This window comes from Nerophis ophidion, linkage group LG28 (genome assembly GCF_033978795.1).
Source record: "Nerophis ophidion isolate RoL-2023_Sa linkage group LG28, RoL_Noph_v1.0, whole genome shotgun sequence".
Classification (NCBI taxonomy): Eukaryota; Metazoa; Chordata; class Actinopteri; order Syngnathiformes; family Syngnathidae; genus Nerophis; species Nerophis ophidion.
The window spans coordinates 32,259,295-32,277,135 of record NC_084638.1 but is presented as its reverse complement, the minus strand read 5'-3'; the positions used below and the strand labels follow the sequence as shown (position 1 = coordinate 32,277,135).

Here is a 17,841-nt window from a genome sequence, read left to right as displayed (position 1 = left end):
TGTGTGCCACGTCTCTCAGGTGTGACATACCTGTTGTTGGTGTGTGCCACGTCTCTCAGGTGTGACATACCTGTTGTTGGTGTGTGCCACGTCTCTCAGGTGTGACATACCTGTTGTTGGTGTGTGCCACGTCTCTCAGGTGTGACATACCTGTTGTTGGTGTGTGCCACGTCTCTCAGGTGTGACATACCTGTTGTTGGTGTGTGCCACGTCTCTCAGGTGTGACATACCTGTTGTTGGTGTGTGCCATGTCTCTCAGGTGTGACATACCTGTTGTTGGTGTGTGCCACGTCTCTCAGGTGTGACATACCTGTTGTTGGTGTGTGCCATGTCTCTCAGGTGTGACATACCTGTTGTTGGTGTACCAAAAAGTTCTATCTTGGTTTCATCTGACCACATGACATTCTCCCAATCCTCTGCTGTATCATCAATGTATCCATTTTGTTATAAACTCAACTCGTCGTATTTGGAGAATACTAAGTTGCATCCCAAGAACACCATAACTACTGTGAAGCATGGGGGTGGAAACATCATGCTTTGGGGCTGTTTTTCTGCTAAGGGGACAGGACGATTGATCCGTGTTAAGGAAAGAATGAATGGGGCCATGTATCGTGAGATTTGGAGCCAAAACCTCCTTCCATCAGTGAGAGCTTTGAATGGTTGACCAAATACTTATTTTCTACCGTAATTTACAAATAAATTATTTAAAATTCCTACAATGTGAATTCCTGGATTTTTTTTTCACATTCCGTCTCTCACAGTTGAAGTGTACCTATGATGAAAATGACAGACCTCTGTCATCATTTGAAGTGGGAGAACTTGCTGACTAAATACTTTTTTGCCCCACTGTATGTATACATTTTACAGGACTCTCATCGTCTGCCTCAGAGACCCAAGTAGTTTTTAGTGTATTATGCAAATGAGCCATGTTAGTCATTGTAGGAGCCAGATCATGAGTGTATGTCACGTGGTGTTTGTGGATGTGTACACAAGGAACAGAAGCATGTGTCACGTGACATAGGTGGCCGTCACCATAAAGAAGGTTTTTTTACCTGTACTCAAGAGGGAGAGAGGAAAGAGTAGAGCTCGGTAGCCATCATTTCTGCTCGGTTGGTAGAGTGGCCGTGCCAGCAACCTGAGGGTTCCAGGTTCGATTCCCGCTTCTGCCAACCTAGTCACTGCTGTTGTGTCCTCGGGCAAGACACTTTACCCACCTGCTCCCAGTGCCACCCACACTGGTTTCAAAATGTAACTTAGATATCGGGCTACACAATGTAAAGCACTTCGAGTCACAAGAGAAAAGCGCTATATAAATATAATTAACTTCACATTAAATCAAATAATTTACTGTATTGTGAATTGTGATTGAAAAGTATGCCAAGAATAAACGTGTGGAATGTTTATTAAAAATATGTATCATGGAATAAAAACAGTATTTTCCAATAGATGTCCTTTACTTGACATTCTGTCTTGTCAGTCTCCCGCTACGTGTCTTGAAGCCTGCAACAAAAAGTAAGTTTACCACACTTACAGTATAATCTACAAAAGGTTTATGTGTATCAAAACACATGCAAACTTGTTAGCACACGCAAAGCTGATCTAAATATTTGTCGATTAATGAGCAAAACAAGGAGTGCAATCCATCCCATCCATCCATTTTCTATCGCTTATTCCCTCCATTTAACATATTTGTCTTAATGATGTATGCAGAATATATGTTGATTATCAGAATGCCCACAATACTGGGAGGAGAAAATGCAAATACAAATCACTCAACATGAACAGTGAGATTTATCAATGCTGAAAGTGTCCTGCAGGCAGTATCGTGCCTCTTAAAAAGTCTGAAATCTGCGTGCAAACTGGCATAGTTGCACACAGGGCTGTGAGAAAGGAGGCCATCACGCTGCAAAGACAACTGACATAGTTGCACACAGGGCTGTGAGAAAGGAGGCCATCACGCTGCAAAGACAACTGACATAGTTGCACACAGGGCTGTGAGAAAGGAGGCCATCACGCTGCAAAGACAACTGACATAGTTGCACACAGGGCTGTGAGAAAGGAGGCCATCACGCTGCAAAGACAACTGACATAGTTGCACACAGGGCTGTGAGAAAGGAGGCCATCACGCTGCAAAGACAACTGAACAGAGAAGCCTTTGTTCTACGTGTGCATGTCATATTTGGACTGTTAGAAATAAAAAGAAGAAGATATATATTCAGCAATATCATTTTATAGCTGCTGGACAACTTAAAGGGCCGATTAAACCAAAGTCTATTAATTTATGTTGTTTTTTAATGGTATTCCTTTTTTGATTTAGAAAATATGCACCGTATTTTTCGGACTATAAGTAGCAGTTTTTTTTTTCATAGTTTGGCCGGGGGTGCGACTTATATTCAGGAGCGACTTATGTGTGAAATTATTAACACATTACCGTAAAATATCAATATTATTTATCTCATTGACGTAAGAGACTAGACGTATAAGATTTTATGGGATTTATGGATTAGGAGTGAGAGATAGTTTGTTAAAGGTATATCATGTTCTATATGTTCTAGTTATTTGAATGACTCTTACCATAATATGTTAGCTTAACATAGCAGTTGCTTATTTATGCCTCATATAACCTACACTTATTCAGCCTGTTCTTCACTATTCTTGATTTATTTTAAATTGCCTTTCAAATGTCTATTCTCGGTGTTGGCTTTTATCAAATAAATTTCCCCCCCAAAATGCGACTTATACTCCAGTGCGACTTGTATGTTTTTTTTCCTTCTTTATTATGCATTTTCGGCAGGCGCGACTTATACTCCGAAAAATATGGTATTGAACAAATATATAAACGCAACACTTTTGTTTTTGCTCCCATTTATCATGAATTGAACTTAAAGATCTGAAACTTTTACTATACACAAAATATATATTCCTCTCAAAAATTACTTACTGGGTGACATGTCCGGTGAGTATGCTGGTCATGCAAGAACTGGGATGTTTTTAGCTTCCAGATCCTTGCAACATGAGTTAGTAAATGTTATTTATAAAGGTGATGGCCTCGGGTGATTAGTACAACAATGGGGCCCAGGGTCTCGTGACGGTATCTCTGCGCATGGAAAATGCCATCAATAAAATGCACGTGGTTTCGCTGTCAATAATAACATACCAAAACCTCTGTATTGTGCCAGACGCCATTGAGTGTGAGCATTTGCCCACTCAAGTTGGTTAAGAAGACAAACTGCAGTTAGGTCGAGACCCCGATGAGGACCACGAGCATGCAGATGAGCTTTCTTGAGACAGATTGATTGATTGATACTTTTATTAGTAGATTGCACAGTTCAGTACATATTCCGTACAATTGACCACTAATTGGTAACACCCCAATATGTTTTTCAACTTGTTTAAGTCGGGGTCCACGTTAATCAATTCATGGTAGTTTCTTACAGTTTGTGCAGAAATGCTATGGTTAAGCAAACCAATTGTTGTAGCAGCTGTCCGGGTGGCAGGTCTCAGCCAATCAATATGGTCTGCGGCTGTGAGGCCAGTTGGATGTATTGCCAAATTCTCTGAAACACCTTTGGAGGCGGCTTATACTAAACGGCCTGGGCTACTGGGTGTGAAGTTGGAGAAGATGCAGGTGGAGGCCCCCTTGGTGTCCTGGGTTGTAGATTACCTGACTGACAGACCACAGTATATGCGACTGCAGGACTGTGTGTCTGACAGGCTGGTCAGCAACACCGGGGCCCCGGAGGCTACAGTACTCTTCCCCCTTCCTCTACACCATTTACACCACCCATTTCCACTATCAGTCAGAGTCCTGCCACCTTCAGAAGTTTTCTGATGACTCTGCGATAGTGGGGTGTATTGAGGAAGGTGATGACGAGGAATACAGGACACTGGTGGAGGACTTTGTCACATGGTGTGGAAAGAACCACCTCCAGCTCAATGTTACGGAGACCAAGGAGCTGGTTGTGGACCTGGGAAGGAGGAGGAGTACTCTGGTGACCCCTCTTTCCATCAAGGGGGTGGATGTGGACATGGTAGAGGATTATAAATACCTCGGAGTACACATGGACAACAAGCTGAATGGGTCAAAACACGCTGAGGCCCTCTACAAGAAGGGACAGAGCCAAATCTATATTTCCTTTGGAGGCTAGGATCCTTCAACGTCTGTACAAAGATGTTGAAGATGTTCTACGAGTCGCTGGTGGCAGGCGCCCTCTTGTACGCCGTGGCCTGCTGGGGCAGCGGGCTGAGAGTGAGGGACACATACAGACTGGACAAGTTGGTAGAGAAGGCCAGTAACAAGATGGGAGTGGAGCTGGACTCTCTGGCGGTGGTGTCAGAGAGAAGTCTAGCAAAACTCCTAGCCATTATGGACAACACCTCCCACCCACTACACTCGGACCTTGCAGAGAGAATGAGCACATTCAGTGGAAGGCTCAGACTCCCAAAATGCAACACGAAACGACACAGGAGGTCCTTCACACCGACAGCCATCAGACTGTATAATGCATATGTTCCTTGACTGCACTTAAATGTAGAATATATTTATATTATTCATATATATTATATTATTTATTATTATCATTGTTTATTGTGAGCGAACTGTGGTGCTGAATTTCCCCCAGGGATCAATAAAGTACTTTCTATTCTATTCTATTCTTATGGCGGAGAAATAAACATTTAATTGACGGGCAACAGCTCTGGTGGACATTGCTGCAGTCAGCATGCCTACTGCACGCTCCCTCAAAACGTGCGACATCTGAAGCATTGTGTTGTGTGATAAAACTGCACATTTCACAGTGGCCTTTTATTTTGGACAGCTCAAGGCACACCTGTCAGGTGGGATGGATTATCTTGGCAAAGAAAAAATGCTCACTAACAAATGTATACAGATTTGTGAACAATATTTGAGAGGAACAGGTATTTTGTGTTTATAGTCAAAGTTTTCGATCTTTGAGTTCATTTAAATTGGGAACAAGAACAAAAGCGTTGCGTTTTTTTTTTTGTATTTAGTATAACTCCTAAAAAAAATGTCTTGCAATATGCAGTTTGATCATTCCTGCTGCAAATAGTATACATACTGTGATTCTATATTGCAGAAAAGGTGTTAGATGATCGATATGTGCTATAATCTAATATAAGCCCCCCTCCAGTGTGGAGAGCATAATAACATGAATGTAGAGGGAAAGAAGTGTTTCCAAGGGCACATAATGCTTCTAGTACACAAAAATAGGGTGATCTGTGCCACTTTTGCTGCTATCAATTGCACAAAGTAGATCACATACAACACGTCCACCAACAGTACATGCAATTTTATAGTTTGCGCACACAGATAAGTGTGTGGGAATTGGATCCTCAAAGATCAGGCTCTTAATATTTTCAGAAAATGGGAGTATTATTAGAATCAGACCTGCAGCTGGCTCTGTATTGTTCTTTTTCCTCCTGCCTGACGTGGATTTCGGTTCTTGCTGAGGTGTGTTTGCTGATCTTCTTCTGGGTGTGGCTTCTTCTTGAGGTCCATTTTCTTCTTCCTTTGCTGCTTTTGTGGGCTTTTTGGCTGCTTTTTTCTTCACTGTGCTGTCAGAGTTGTGTTTCCTGGACACCTGAAGTACAGCCACAATGGGGTTAGATTTCTATGTGCTGGTGGTGATTACCTACTGAATATACCTTTTTCTTGCGGGGGTAATCATGGTCTGCATCTGTATCTTTTCTCTTTTTGGCCTTTGGAGACTTTGATTCTGGTGTGTGAGAAAAGATAAAGACACACTAAGCTTTCTCTTATGTGTAATGGTATCTCAACTATTTTTTCTGGCGTTTACCTTTAGGAGCCATAGGACCTGGATCGCCCTGAAATGACACCATTTTATATTAGTCAATACGTGCTACAAATATAGTTGTTACGTATGAAAATGTGTTTGCATACTTTGAACCACATAGTCCTGCCATTGTGGTCGCGTACAGACTTCATTCCATCCACATAGTAACACTGCAACCAGGCCTCAAAACCTGAGTAGTCTTTCTTCTCTGGATCGTAACCTTTCCCACCTCCATAAACAAAAAGTCTAAATAAGAGGAGCACCTTTGTGTCGTTGTCTTCCCCCCACCCCGATCAACCTTGAAACATGGATTCTTACCTAAGTTCACCACCTCCAGCGGTACTGTGTGGCAAAGTCTGAGCAGGTCTGTATTCTCCTCTTCCATTTTGTCCTTTTTGGCTCCCTTAACATTTTTGGGCAAAATAAACTGTTAATAATCGAGGTAAAATACTTGTTTGTACTTATTTGACCTTTTTGCTATGGATCTCCTTTTTTACAGCTTTCTTGTCTTCACACGCATCCTCTGACTCGAGGCCTTCCAGCACAGTCCGGGCAGGCACAAAGGGTGGAATGTTCAACCTGGAAGACACGCATGGGCATCTTTCCAAAAACAGAAGGTATTTTGTGTGGAAACAGTGCTACACTTTTATAGTAAACACATTTCCAAGTGAAATTAGGAATTGCTTGTTTATTCATCCAAGATGATTAGAATCTGGGGAATACAAAAACATTCTTCACTCTCCTTTTCAGATCACGGTGACCTGAGTATGTATCTTCATTCAATGGTCATTTCTTTTACAGCAGGCTCTTTGGTGAAGTGTAATATTATTGCTAGGAGTCTTGCAAAAGTACTTCACACAGTGGGCACGGCTGTAACAAAATAACACTGCAATGTACTGTCAACATGTACAAAACCCCAAACCAGTGAAGTAGCACGTTGTGTAAATGGTAAATAAAAACAGAATACAATGATTTGTAAATCCTTTTTAACTTATATTCAATTGAATAGACTGCAAAGACAAGATATTTGATGTTGGATCTGAGAAACTTTTTTTTTTGCAAATATTAGCTCATTTTGGAATTTGATGCCTGCAACATGCTTAAAAAAAAGACCGAAAAAGTTGAGGAATGCTCATCAAACACTTGTTTCCCATAGCAAAGCAAAATTGAAGATGAGATCTCATGTATGTCTTATATATATCTCCTAGACATAAAAGAGCACTAATGGAGACCAAAGTAGTTTTCTCCTTCTTCTCAAATGTATCTCCTGAGAAATAAGGCTCACAGTGAGCACTATGAGAGATCTCATAGTTGTCTAATAGTTATCTCTTTTCCCCATTTCAACTAAGACCAAAATGAGAGATGAATGAGCTGGTCTCCAATATGTCTCAATTATGACTCAGTGAGAGAAACACCTGGTTTTGTTTCTCACTACTCACTGTTTGAGTTCTCAGATGTCTCTTTTCTATTTCGGCAAAAAGACAATTGATGAGTATTGGTTTCAATATGTCTCAATGATGTCTCAGTGAGAGATATACTTGGTTTTGTCTCTCACTGCTCACTATTTGAGTTGTTAGATATACCCGTTTTCTAAAAAAATGCATTTTAATGGGCTCAATTTAGTTATACCTCAATCATATTCCAGTTGATCTCATGCCAACATTGGGAGAAAATAATGAATTCAGACAATATGGATATATGGTCTGTAATCTAAATGGTTTATTTAAATAAAGTTGGACTTCATTTGTTGATTTCTTATCCACACGTCATGTACAGTAACTCAGTGACTACAATTGTGAGATTTAAAACTGAACCCAAACAATACTGATATGATCACAAGACACTTTGTAAGAGCTTTTAACATTTGTGAACTTTCTAGAGCAGTGGTTCTCAAACTCTTTTAACAAAGTACCACTTCAGAAGATATTTGGCTCTCCAACCACCATCATAAGGACTAATATTAAAATGCAGTAGCATAGTAGGCCTATGTATTCATTAAAAAAGACAGTGGCTTTATTAAACAAGTAAATGTAATATATTTGCCACTGAAATATTACACACAATGCAAAAACATCATCAACAATGATACTCCATATACAGTACCTATTTACAGAATCCACGGCAACATCACATCAGTGTGTATTTTCAGAGCATTTATAACAATGATTAAAGATTTGATTTGTGGCTTCTTAGGCCAGTTCAGTTCTTCATTATTTCAAACTTTTCAAGTGTGTTGGGGAAATGAACTGCAATCACTATGCCAGGCATAGATGTGAAGTCAAGGAAAACAACTTTACCCAACATGTCATCCAAGAATACTACTGTACTGCAGAGGTTTCCAATAGGGGAATAACATGACTGCATGTCTCATATGTTACACTATCTTGCAGCAAAGAAAAACCTGCATGTTTATATTCACCAACGAGGGCCCATTTGGCACATGAATGTGCTGTGGTAAACAAGAAATCAATCTGTACATACTTTAAAAAAAGGATGAGAACCTTTCTTCTGACACACTGGTCCCACAAAGCAGGCATTTTATTTGTTTACTTTCTATTGGCCCAAAACAATTCTTGGAGGATTTATGTAATATAGTAGGCGATGATGCAGAGTGGGATAAAAAAAAGTTTTGGAACTTCTGCACACTGTTTAAGCAGTCTGTGTTCAGACTATCGGGATAAAGCAACTTGAACATTTTGAGCATATGGCTTAGGGCCTTACCTGTGACTTTAGGACAGTTTACATAACCCATGCTGATCAGAAGGCACTCTGCCATGGTTTCTGATGCATTGTCATGTATTGGTTTGTCTGTTGTGTCCTTGAAATTGGACTCTTCTGCACACTCCTCACTCAAACCATCTTCAAATCCTTCATTAAACGTATGTCCGTCATTGTACATCCAATCCCCTATATCAGGGAGAGCTTCCTCAAATGATTGAAATGGATCATACTCAGCATCGACATGTCATTCAGTTGTTAGGCCATCAGGAGGATGTATGAGGGCTGATCTGGAAAATGGTTTTCCATTCTCTTCGATGGTCAGAAGTAGAAATATTTTCATCTGCTGAAGTTAAAATAGAATACAAATCACTAAAGGTTTTTTGATAACATTTTGTCACAAGGCAAAACGTATAACATCTCAGCATATCGCTCACATTCTTACACTCCAAAGTTTGTCACATTTGAGCAGGATTTGCTTTGTGACAAAATTCACAGCAAAACATTATTCAGCCACAGAAGACGGTGGGTGTACCTGGCAGGTGGGGAGAGGCTTGATGTTCCAGAGTGGTACATCCTGCACGGTCACCTGAAGGTTGGATGTGTTCCATTTGAAGAGCAGTGTTTTGGGCTCCTTCAGGGGGCACCGCCTCATGCAGTGTTACCCTGCTGCTACCCCCTGACACAAAGAAGAGGAACCAAAAAACTCTAAAGATTCAAATCATTGAAAACAAAAAAACAGACAAAAACATGCAAAACAAGAAGGAAGTTGACATAAATTGAACACATTATACAAATCCAGCTAATGGAATGCATTTCCTTTTTCCCCACATCTTGAGCGCATTGTAGTTCATGTTTACGTATCTTCTGTGTTTGTGGTAACACATCATCCACAGTGTTAAATGTAACTCATCACAATACAACACACACTATAAAAAGAAAGTTGTGGATGCTAATGCCAATCATTAGTAAATACACAACAGCAAACCAAACCTATGAGAAAGGATCTTGACGAGGGATGCAACATTATTGTAAATATAACCTTATTTTGATTTCAAAATTGTCACAATAATGCCGTGATGTGTGACGCTATCAAACGAGAACACCAGTCGCTGTGTTTTTTTCTGACAATATTAAGTGGGCTCATCTGAGAAGTAAACTGGTTCTCCCATGAAAACCCGCCGTGTGGGAAAACAAGGTTCAAACGGGACATTATAGAAGGGCGAAAAAGTGGAAGTGTGCAGGAGTGATGGGAACGTTTGTGCTTAGGTTAGCCGAGGAATTGTTGCTGTGAAATATTTCTGTGCCTATAACTGTCGTGTTAGTTGAACCTTAAACAAAGTCTGCATACTGCAAGGTAAAGCATGCCACGTTCATCCAGACCATTTCCAAATCGACCCAGAGCCCTTGCAGCTCACCAGAGGAAATGTGGACATGCACAAAATAAGACATTTGCTGACACTACACACCACAATGTCTACAATAAGTTAGGGAATAGGAGTAATATATTAGAATGAGTTATATGTTAGAACCGTTATTTGGAAAATATCGGTCATGTGAAACCAAGATGTCAGCAAGGGAAAATATGCATTTGTGAGGTATTTACATGATTAAAAGTCAAATTATTAGTTAACTCTTAAGAATCAGTATTCTACAAACTAATACAATTTGGACTGCAAAGGGCAGTTTCTTAGGAAGTTCAAAGTTTAAAAACACTCAACTAAACAGCAGTGATGTAACAATATCAAAATGTCATATCACCGTTACTGTGACCAAAATGATCACTGTTTGCATTATAATGGCAGTATTGTTGAATGTGCTAAAAAGGTCATCAAACCCACAATAATACCAAGTTGTATTGAAAAAAAAACATACCGGACACACAGTATAGTTTCTTGGCAAAAGAAACATTATTGTTCTACATTAGTTACACTGGATGTTTACTGTTTATGTCAGTTTAAAGACACTTATTTAAAAATGTTGGTTTTTGTGTGTTACTTGAAATTCTGTACCATTCCTTTGCACCTAAAATACCTGTTTTTAATGATAAATATGATTACAACATATGAAAATGATGTTTGTGTTCAATTACAGTAAGTGTGTTTATCCTAAACATTCCTCCCACGTCATTTAACACACTTTGACATTTTTGTAACAATATCTTACCCTGGCTTTAACACTATGACGATATCATACCGTGAAATGTTGATATTGTTACATCCTTAGTCATGACCTGATGTTACCTACCAGCTTTAACTTGGAGGTGAAAGGTTCCAAAAACATGAATTACACATGCTGAGATAACTCCTATTTGAAGTTTCATTCTTCATATGTGCTAATGTAATCAGGGTCAAAGAAAGCAATATTTTCATGTTTGTTCCTGACAAACTGTGGACAGCTTTTTATCTGTAAATCTCAATCAGAACTACTTGACTTCAAGAAAGAACAGGCATATACATATAACTTACTTGGACATTGCTGGTCATTCTCCACATTCACATAGGTGCATGCTGCAGGACGGGATGACTGCAGGAAGAAAAAGAAAGTATCACATATTATATCTGCTGCCAGTTTAATGCACCACCACTATACCAGTCTACTCAGCAACTTTACAGTCCTTCTTGATCTTTTATTTGATTCCACTTCTTTACCAGTTCTTCTTCATCGTTTTCCAGCTTTTCCCTTTGTCATTTCGACACTCCAATACTATATAAATCAATCAATCAATCAATGTTTATTTATATAGCCCCAAATCACAAATGTCTCAAAGGACTGCACAAATCATTACGACTACAACATCCTCGGAAGAACCCACAAAAGGGCAAGGAAAACTCACACCCAGTGGGCAGGGAGAATTCACATCCAGTGGGACGCTAGTGACAATGCTGACTATGAGAAACCTTGGAGAGGACCTCAGATGTGGGCAACCCCCCCCCCCCCCCCCCCTTCCTCTAGGGGACCGAAAGCAATGGATGTGGAGCGGGTCCAACATGATACTGTGAAAGTTCAATCCATAGTGGCTCCAACACAGCCGCGAGAGTTCAGTTCAAGCGGATCCAAGACAGCAGCGAGAGTCCCGTCCACAGGAAACCATCTCAAGCGGAGGCGGAAACCATCTCAAGCGGAGGCGGATCAGCAGCGTAGAGATGTCCCCAACCAATACAGGCGAGCGGTCCATCCTGGGTCCCGACGAGCGGTCCATCCTGGGTCTCGACTCTGGACAGCCAGTACTTCATCCATGGTCATCGGACCGGACCCCCTCCACAAGGGAGGGGGGGACATAGGAGAAAGAAAAGAAGCGGCAGATCAACTGGTCTAAAAAGGAGGTCTATTTAAAGGCTAGAGTATACAGATGAGTTTTAAGGTGAGACTTAAATGCTTCTACTGAGGTGGCATCTCCAACTGTTACCGGAAGGGCATTCCAGAGTACTGGAGCCCGAACGGAAAACGCTCTATAGCCCGCAGACTTTTTTTGGGCTCTAGGAATCACTAATAAGCCGGAGTCTTTTGAACGCAGATTTCTTGCCGGGACATATGGTACAATACAATCGGCAAGATAGGATGGAGCTAGACCGTGTAGTATTTTATACGTCAGTAGTAAAACCTTAAAGTCACAGGAAGCCAGTGCAGGTGAGCCAGTATAGGTATATATGTATGTATATATGTATATAAAGGTATATACAGTATAGGTATATATGTATGTATATATGTATATAAAGGTATATACAGTATAGGTATATATGTATGTATATATGTATATAAAGGTATATACAGTATATATGTATATAAAGGTATATACAGTATATATGTATGTATATATGTATATAAAGGTATATACAGTATATATGTATGTATATATGTATATAAAGGTATATACAGTATAGGTATATATGTATGTATATATGTATATAAAGGTATATACAGTATAGGTATATATGTATGTATATATGTATATAAAGGTATATACAGTATAGGTATATATGTATGTATATATGTATATAAAGGTATATACAGTATATATGTATATAAAGGTATATACAGTATATATGTATGTATATATGTATATAAAGGTATATACAGTATATATGTATGTATATATGTATATAAAGGTATATACAGGATATATGTATGTATATATGTATATAAAGGTATATACAGTATATATGTATGTATATATGTATATAAAGGTATATACAGTATATATGTATGTATATATGTATATAAAGGTATATACAGTACAGGCGTAATGTGATCAAACTTTCTTGTTCTTGTCAAAAGTCTAGCAGCCGCATTTTGTACCAACTGTAATCTTTTAATGCTAGACATGGGGAGACCCCAAAATAATAGGTTACAGTAATCGAGACGAGACGTAACAAACGCATGGATAATGATCAATGCTGATATTGCTAAAAGAGCTCGGTTTCTACGCAAAGAGGGAAAAATACAAGCAACATGGTCGTCCAACTGCAAAGTCTACATAAAGCTAAATGGTGCACCTGAGCAGGCACAAGTGCTAATGGTCACAAGCTTAAATGATTTGGAAAAATTTGCATAGACTGTGGTTTGCTGGTTTATATGTTTTTTGTGTTTTTAGGGTTGACATCTATTCTGCAAATCCTTACTAACTTCAAATGTCTATCAAACTTCCCAAAAAAGGACTCAAAATTGCCCACTTGAACATCTGTAGTCTGAAAAACAAGGCAATTGAGTTAGGTAAAATAATGTTTGATAATGATCTACATATAGTAGCAATTTCTGAAACTCATTTGGATGATTCAATTGACAATACTGAAATATTTATACAAGGTTACAATATAATTAGACTTAATAGAGACAGATATGGGGGAGGAGTAGCCTTTTATGTACAAGACCACATTCCAATAAAGCAAAGACGAGATCTCAACTTGACAGATGTAGAGGCAATCTGGATCCAGGTTCACTTGCCACATCTAAAGCCATTACTAATCTGCTGCTGCTATAGACCACCTTCCTCTGATGCAGCACATCTTGAAAAAATATGTGCAATGCTTCAGAATGTTTCTGACACAAACAGAGAAATTTATTTCTTAGGAGACTTAAATATTGACTGGCTCTCAAAAAACTGCCCGATGAAAAGAAAGCTTGATGACACTGCCACTGTATGTAACCTAGCTCAAATGATAAATCTACCAACCAGAATAAATATGAACAATTCTGGTGTATTGTCTTCAACTTGCATTGATCATCTTTTTACTAATTCAGTAGATAAATGCTCAAAGGTTGTTTCAGTGCCAATTGGATTTAGTGATCATAACATGATTGCAATGGCAAGAAAAGTGAAAGTCCCCAAAGTTGGACCCACAATTATATACAAGAGACTCTACAAACATTTCAGTGATAATGCCTTTATTGAAGATGTACATAACATACAGTGGGACAGTGTATTTGAGTCAAAGCATACTGAAGCAGCTCTGCATGAATTCATGAAGTCATTTTCTTCTGTCTGTGATAAGCATGCACCCATCAAGAAACTCACCGTCAGATCCGTCAAAGCCCCTTGGCTTGACTCTGACCTGAGACACTTGATGAAAGATAGAGATAAATGGAAAAGAGTTGCTGTAGATTCAGGTAGCTCAGAGGACTGGCTAGCATATCGCTCTTTAAGAAACAAAGTGACCAAATTAAATAAACAGAAAAAAAGGGTGTACTACCAATCTAGAATTGAAGAAGTTAAACATGATGGCAAAAGACTTTGGAGTACTCTCAATCAAATCATGGGTAGAGATAAAAGGGGAAAAACACCAGCATTTATAGAATCAGGTGAAGGATTTATCACCAAGCCCAAAGAAATTGCTAATTACTTCAACAATTATTTCATAAGTAAAGTTGATACTATTAGAAATGGCATGCTGCCTGTAAGCGGTATTCTATCTGAGTCACTTATTAAAAATGATATCATGCAGGACAAAGAATGTACATTTGAATTCTCAGTCACCAATGTATTGGAAATTGAGAATCTATTGTCTGAATTGAAATCTGACAAACCTTGTGGTCATGATAATATAGATAGTAGACTTTTAAAGTTGTCAGCTGGAATAATAGCCAGTCCGATATGCTATATTTTTAACTTAAGTTTTAAAGAAGGAATCTATCCTCAAGTATGGAAGGTCGCAAGAGTGACTCCTCTACCAAAAAATAGGAAAGAAACATTCACTGGATTAAATAGTAGGCCCATTAGCATTTTACCAGTATTAGGAAAATTAATGGAAACAATTATATTTAAGCAAATTCAAAAGTATTTCTCTATAAATAACATTCATTCAGACTTTCAACATGCATATGAAAGTGTCTATTCAACATGCACAGCTCTCACACAAATAACAGATGACTGGCTAAAACAAATTGACAGTAAATTATTAGTTGGCACAGTGCTACTAGATTTTAGTGCAGCTTTTGATATTATTGATCATAAACTACTACTTATAAAACTGTCTGCTTATGGTTTTAAACTCTCAGCGATTAACTGGATGAAAAGCTACCTAGTCAACAGACAGCAATGTGTCATGTTCAATGGAACCCTTTCAAATATTAAAACATTATATTGTGGTATTCCACAGGGAAGTTGCCTGGGACCTTTATTATACTCAATATTTGTAAATGATATGTCATGTATTTTAAAGAATAGTTGCTGTGCAATTTACGCAGATGACACAACAATATATGCACATGCAGATAATTGCACCGACCTGAGCACTATACTACAAGATGAGGTCATGCGGATTTCAAAATGGGTTACAGAAAATAAGATGAAACTTAATATTTCCAAAACAAAATGTCTTGTTATTTGCTCAAAACATGCTCATAGAAAGGAACGCATATTAAATGTTTCTCTGAACGGAGTTCATGTTGAACAAGTTAAAGAGGCCAGGTTGCTGGGAGTTACAATAGATGAAAGACTATCTTGGGCCACTCACATTAAAAACATAGTAACAAAAATGAGCAGAAGCATTTCAATCATAAGAAGAAGTGCCTATTTTTTAACTAACACATCTATGAAGCAAGTTATACAATCCCTTGTATTGTCACATATGGACTACTGCCCAGCAATCTGGTCTAATGCATCTAAACAAGATCTAAATAAAATCCAGCTTACCCAAAACAGAGCTGCCAGACTAGCTCTCCATTGCTCATTTAGGACTGGCATTGAGATCATGCATCATGAATTGTCATGGATGAAAGTTGATGAAAGACTGGCTTGTAGTTTGATTCTATTTTTAAAAAACATCTATACATACCATAAACCCTCATATCTGTATTCTCAGCTCTTACTTGCCAGTGACAGTCACAACTACGGTACCAGGCTAGCCCAAAGAGGTGCTCTCACTCGTCTTAAACCCAAAAGTGATGTTTTGAAAAAGACTGTAATGTATCGGGCAATCACTTACTGGAATAGACTTCCACAATATCTGCTATCAATCACCAGCATAGTGGGCTTTAAGAATAAACTAAAAGGAGAAGTATTGTGTAAAGAGATTATTTTAGATTGTACCTAATGTCATGACTGTTTTTATTGACTATTGAATATTTTATTGATTATGGGATAAGCAGCAGAAAATGGATGGATGATACTTTTTCGTCACTTATTGTTTGTCTTTGGTACACTAATGTGTTTTAGGCCATTGGTTCTTTGTTTTATTTTTGCAAAAATGTATACAGTATATCTATTTTTATATTGCTATTTTTATCTTTGGTATGAAAATTATTAAGTAACAACATCTATTAGTATTTTTTGGTTCTTTGTTGTTGCTATTTTTGTATTATGACAATTTATTATTGGATCATGTTGTACTGCATTTTAATCGTTTGTTCTGTGGTTGTGTGATGTTTTTTGCCTGGACCCCAGGAAGAATAGTCTCCACTGCGGTGTAGACTAATGGGGATCCTTAATAAACTAATAAACTAATCTCGGCGTCTTTAGTGGACAAAATGGAGCGAATTTGAGCGATATTACGGAGATGAAAGAAGGCCGTTTTAGTAACGCTTTTAATGTGTGCCTCAAAGGAGAGAGTTGGGTGGAAGATAAATACAGACAAAGGTTGCTGGAATATAGGTGGAACTTCTTGTAAATGTAAAACTCTATATTATGTGTTCAGTAATGTATATTGTTCCACTTCAAATGTTCTCTGAACATTTATTTCTCTCATTGTTATTTCACTTCTTGTTATTATACTTACCTCGGTGGAGGTAACTATCACAACTTCTAGCAAGGTGCTTGCGGCATTTATAGCTCTATTTCCGTAACTGCGTGACGTTCCAGTAGTTTAAAACAAATAACTGGTGTGTGTTAAAGTCATATAAATACCAAAAGAGAAACAATAAATGGTATTACTTACTTTCAGTTGTTATTCCTTCGATGCTGAATATTATTTCTTCCCATCGAAATCATTACATCCGCCCACTTAATGCGCATGCGTGTTTTTCAGGAAAAGCCAATCTGATTGGACAGATTCATGGAGTGCCGTGCCAAATCTCGCGATCTCAGGATTTACATCAAGTTCATTTTCTCCTTATATGTCCATCTGAAAATAGCCCTTTTTGGCTAGGACATCATTTTCAAATGATTTGAAAATGTATGCTTTCTATCAGACGGCGGCGGACATGACGCGTTATTTGCCATCAGTTAACGTCAGAAGAAGAAGAAGCGGGGAAACAGTAGGTGGCGTAACATTTGAAGGTTGTCAGTGCGCCTACCTTCAACTAAAACAAGGAAGAAGAAGAAAGCCAACACTTAGTTGTTTTTTTTAAAGGTTTATTTATAAATGTCAACAATTACAAACAGTAAGACAAACAACAATATACAACATTATAAAACATTATGAAAACAGTACAAAACAGCACCAGGGGGTTGTAAGCTCAAAATAATAAAAAAAAAGAATACAAACATATATATATAAATAATAAACAAAATGCAAAGCCGTAGGCTTATTCAGATTCATCAAACAACTTAAATGTGGAACACAGCATCATCGTTTTCACAGCTTTTTTGTTGTTAGAGGTAGAGAGCGTTTTAATGTAAAGTTCCAGATCTTTTTTAAAGGCACAAAAGATAGGACGGGTATTAAGAAACTTACATTTATGAATATAAAACTTAGCCAATAAAATAATGAGCTTGCAAAGGTAGAATTCCTTTTCAATTTTTTGTTCATACAGTGTAAAACCAAAAATCACATCTTTAAAGTAAAGCACAAATTTGTCATAAATATTGTCCAGGATGAAGCGACAGATGCCTGCCATAGTGATGGAGTGTTTTCACAAGTATAAAACAAGTGGT

General features: G+C 38.3%; 1 protein-coding gene across 1 annotated transcript; it reads right to left on the bottom strand.

Moving 5' to 3' along the window:
* Positions 1–1,384: 1,384 nt before the first annotated feature.
* Positions 1,385–11,022, bottom strand: LOC133545240 (endonuclease 8-like 1). Its single transcript, XM_061890628.1, has 7 exons — positions 11,000–11,022; positions 6,284–6,392; positions 6,132–6,216; positions 5,921–6,042; positions 5,817–5,844; positions 5,665–5,735; positions 1,385–5,600 (listed from the first exon to the last, which is right to left on the bottom strand). The coding sequence occupies exons 1-7, from the start codon at positions 11,005–11,007 to the stop codon at positions 5,214–5,216; spliced, it is 810 nt and encodes a 269-aa protein (XP_061746612.1). The 5' UTR covers positions 11,008–11,022; the 3' UTR covers positions 1,385–5,213.
* Positions 11,023–17,841: the final 6,819 nt, after the last annotated feature.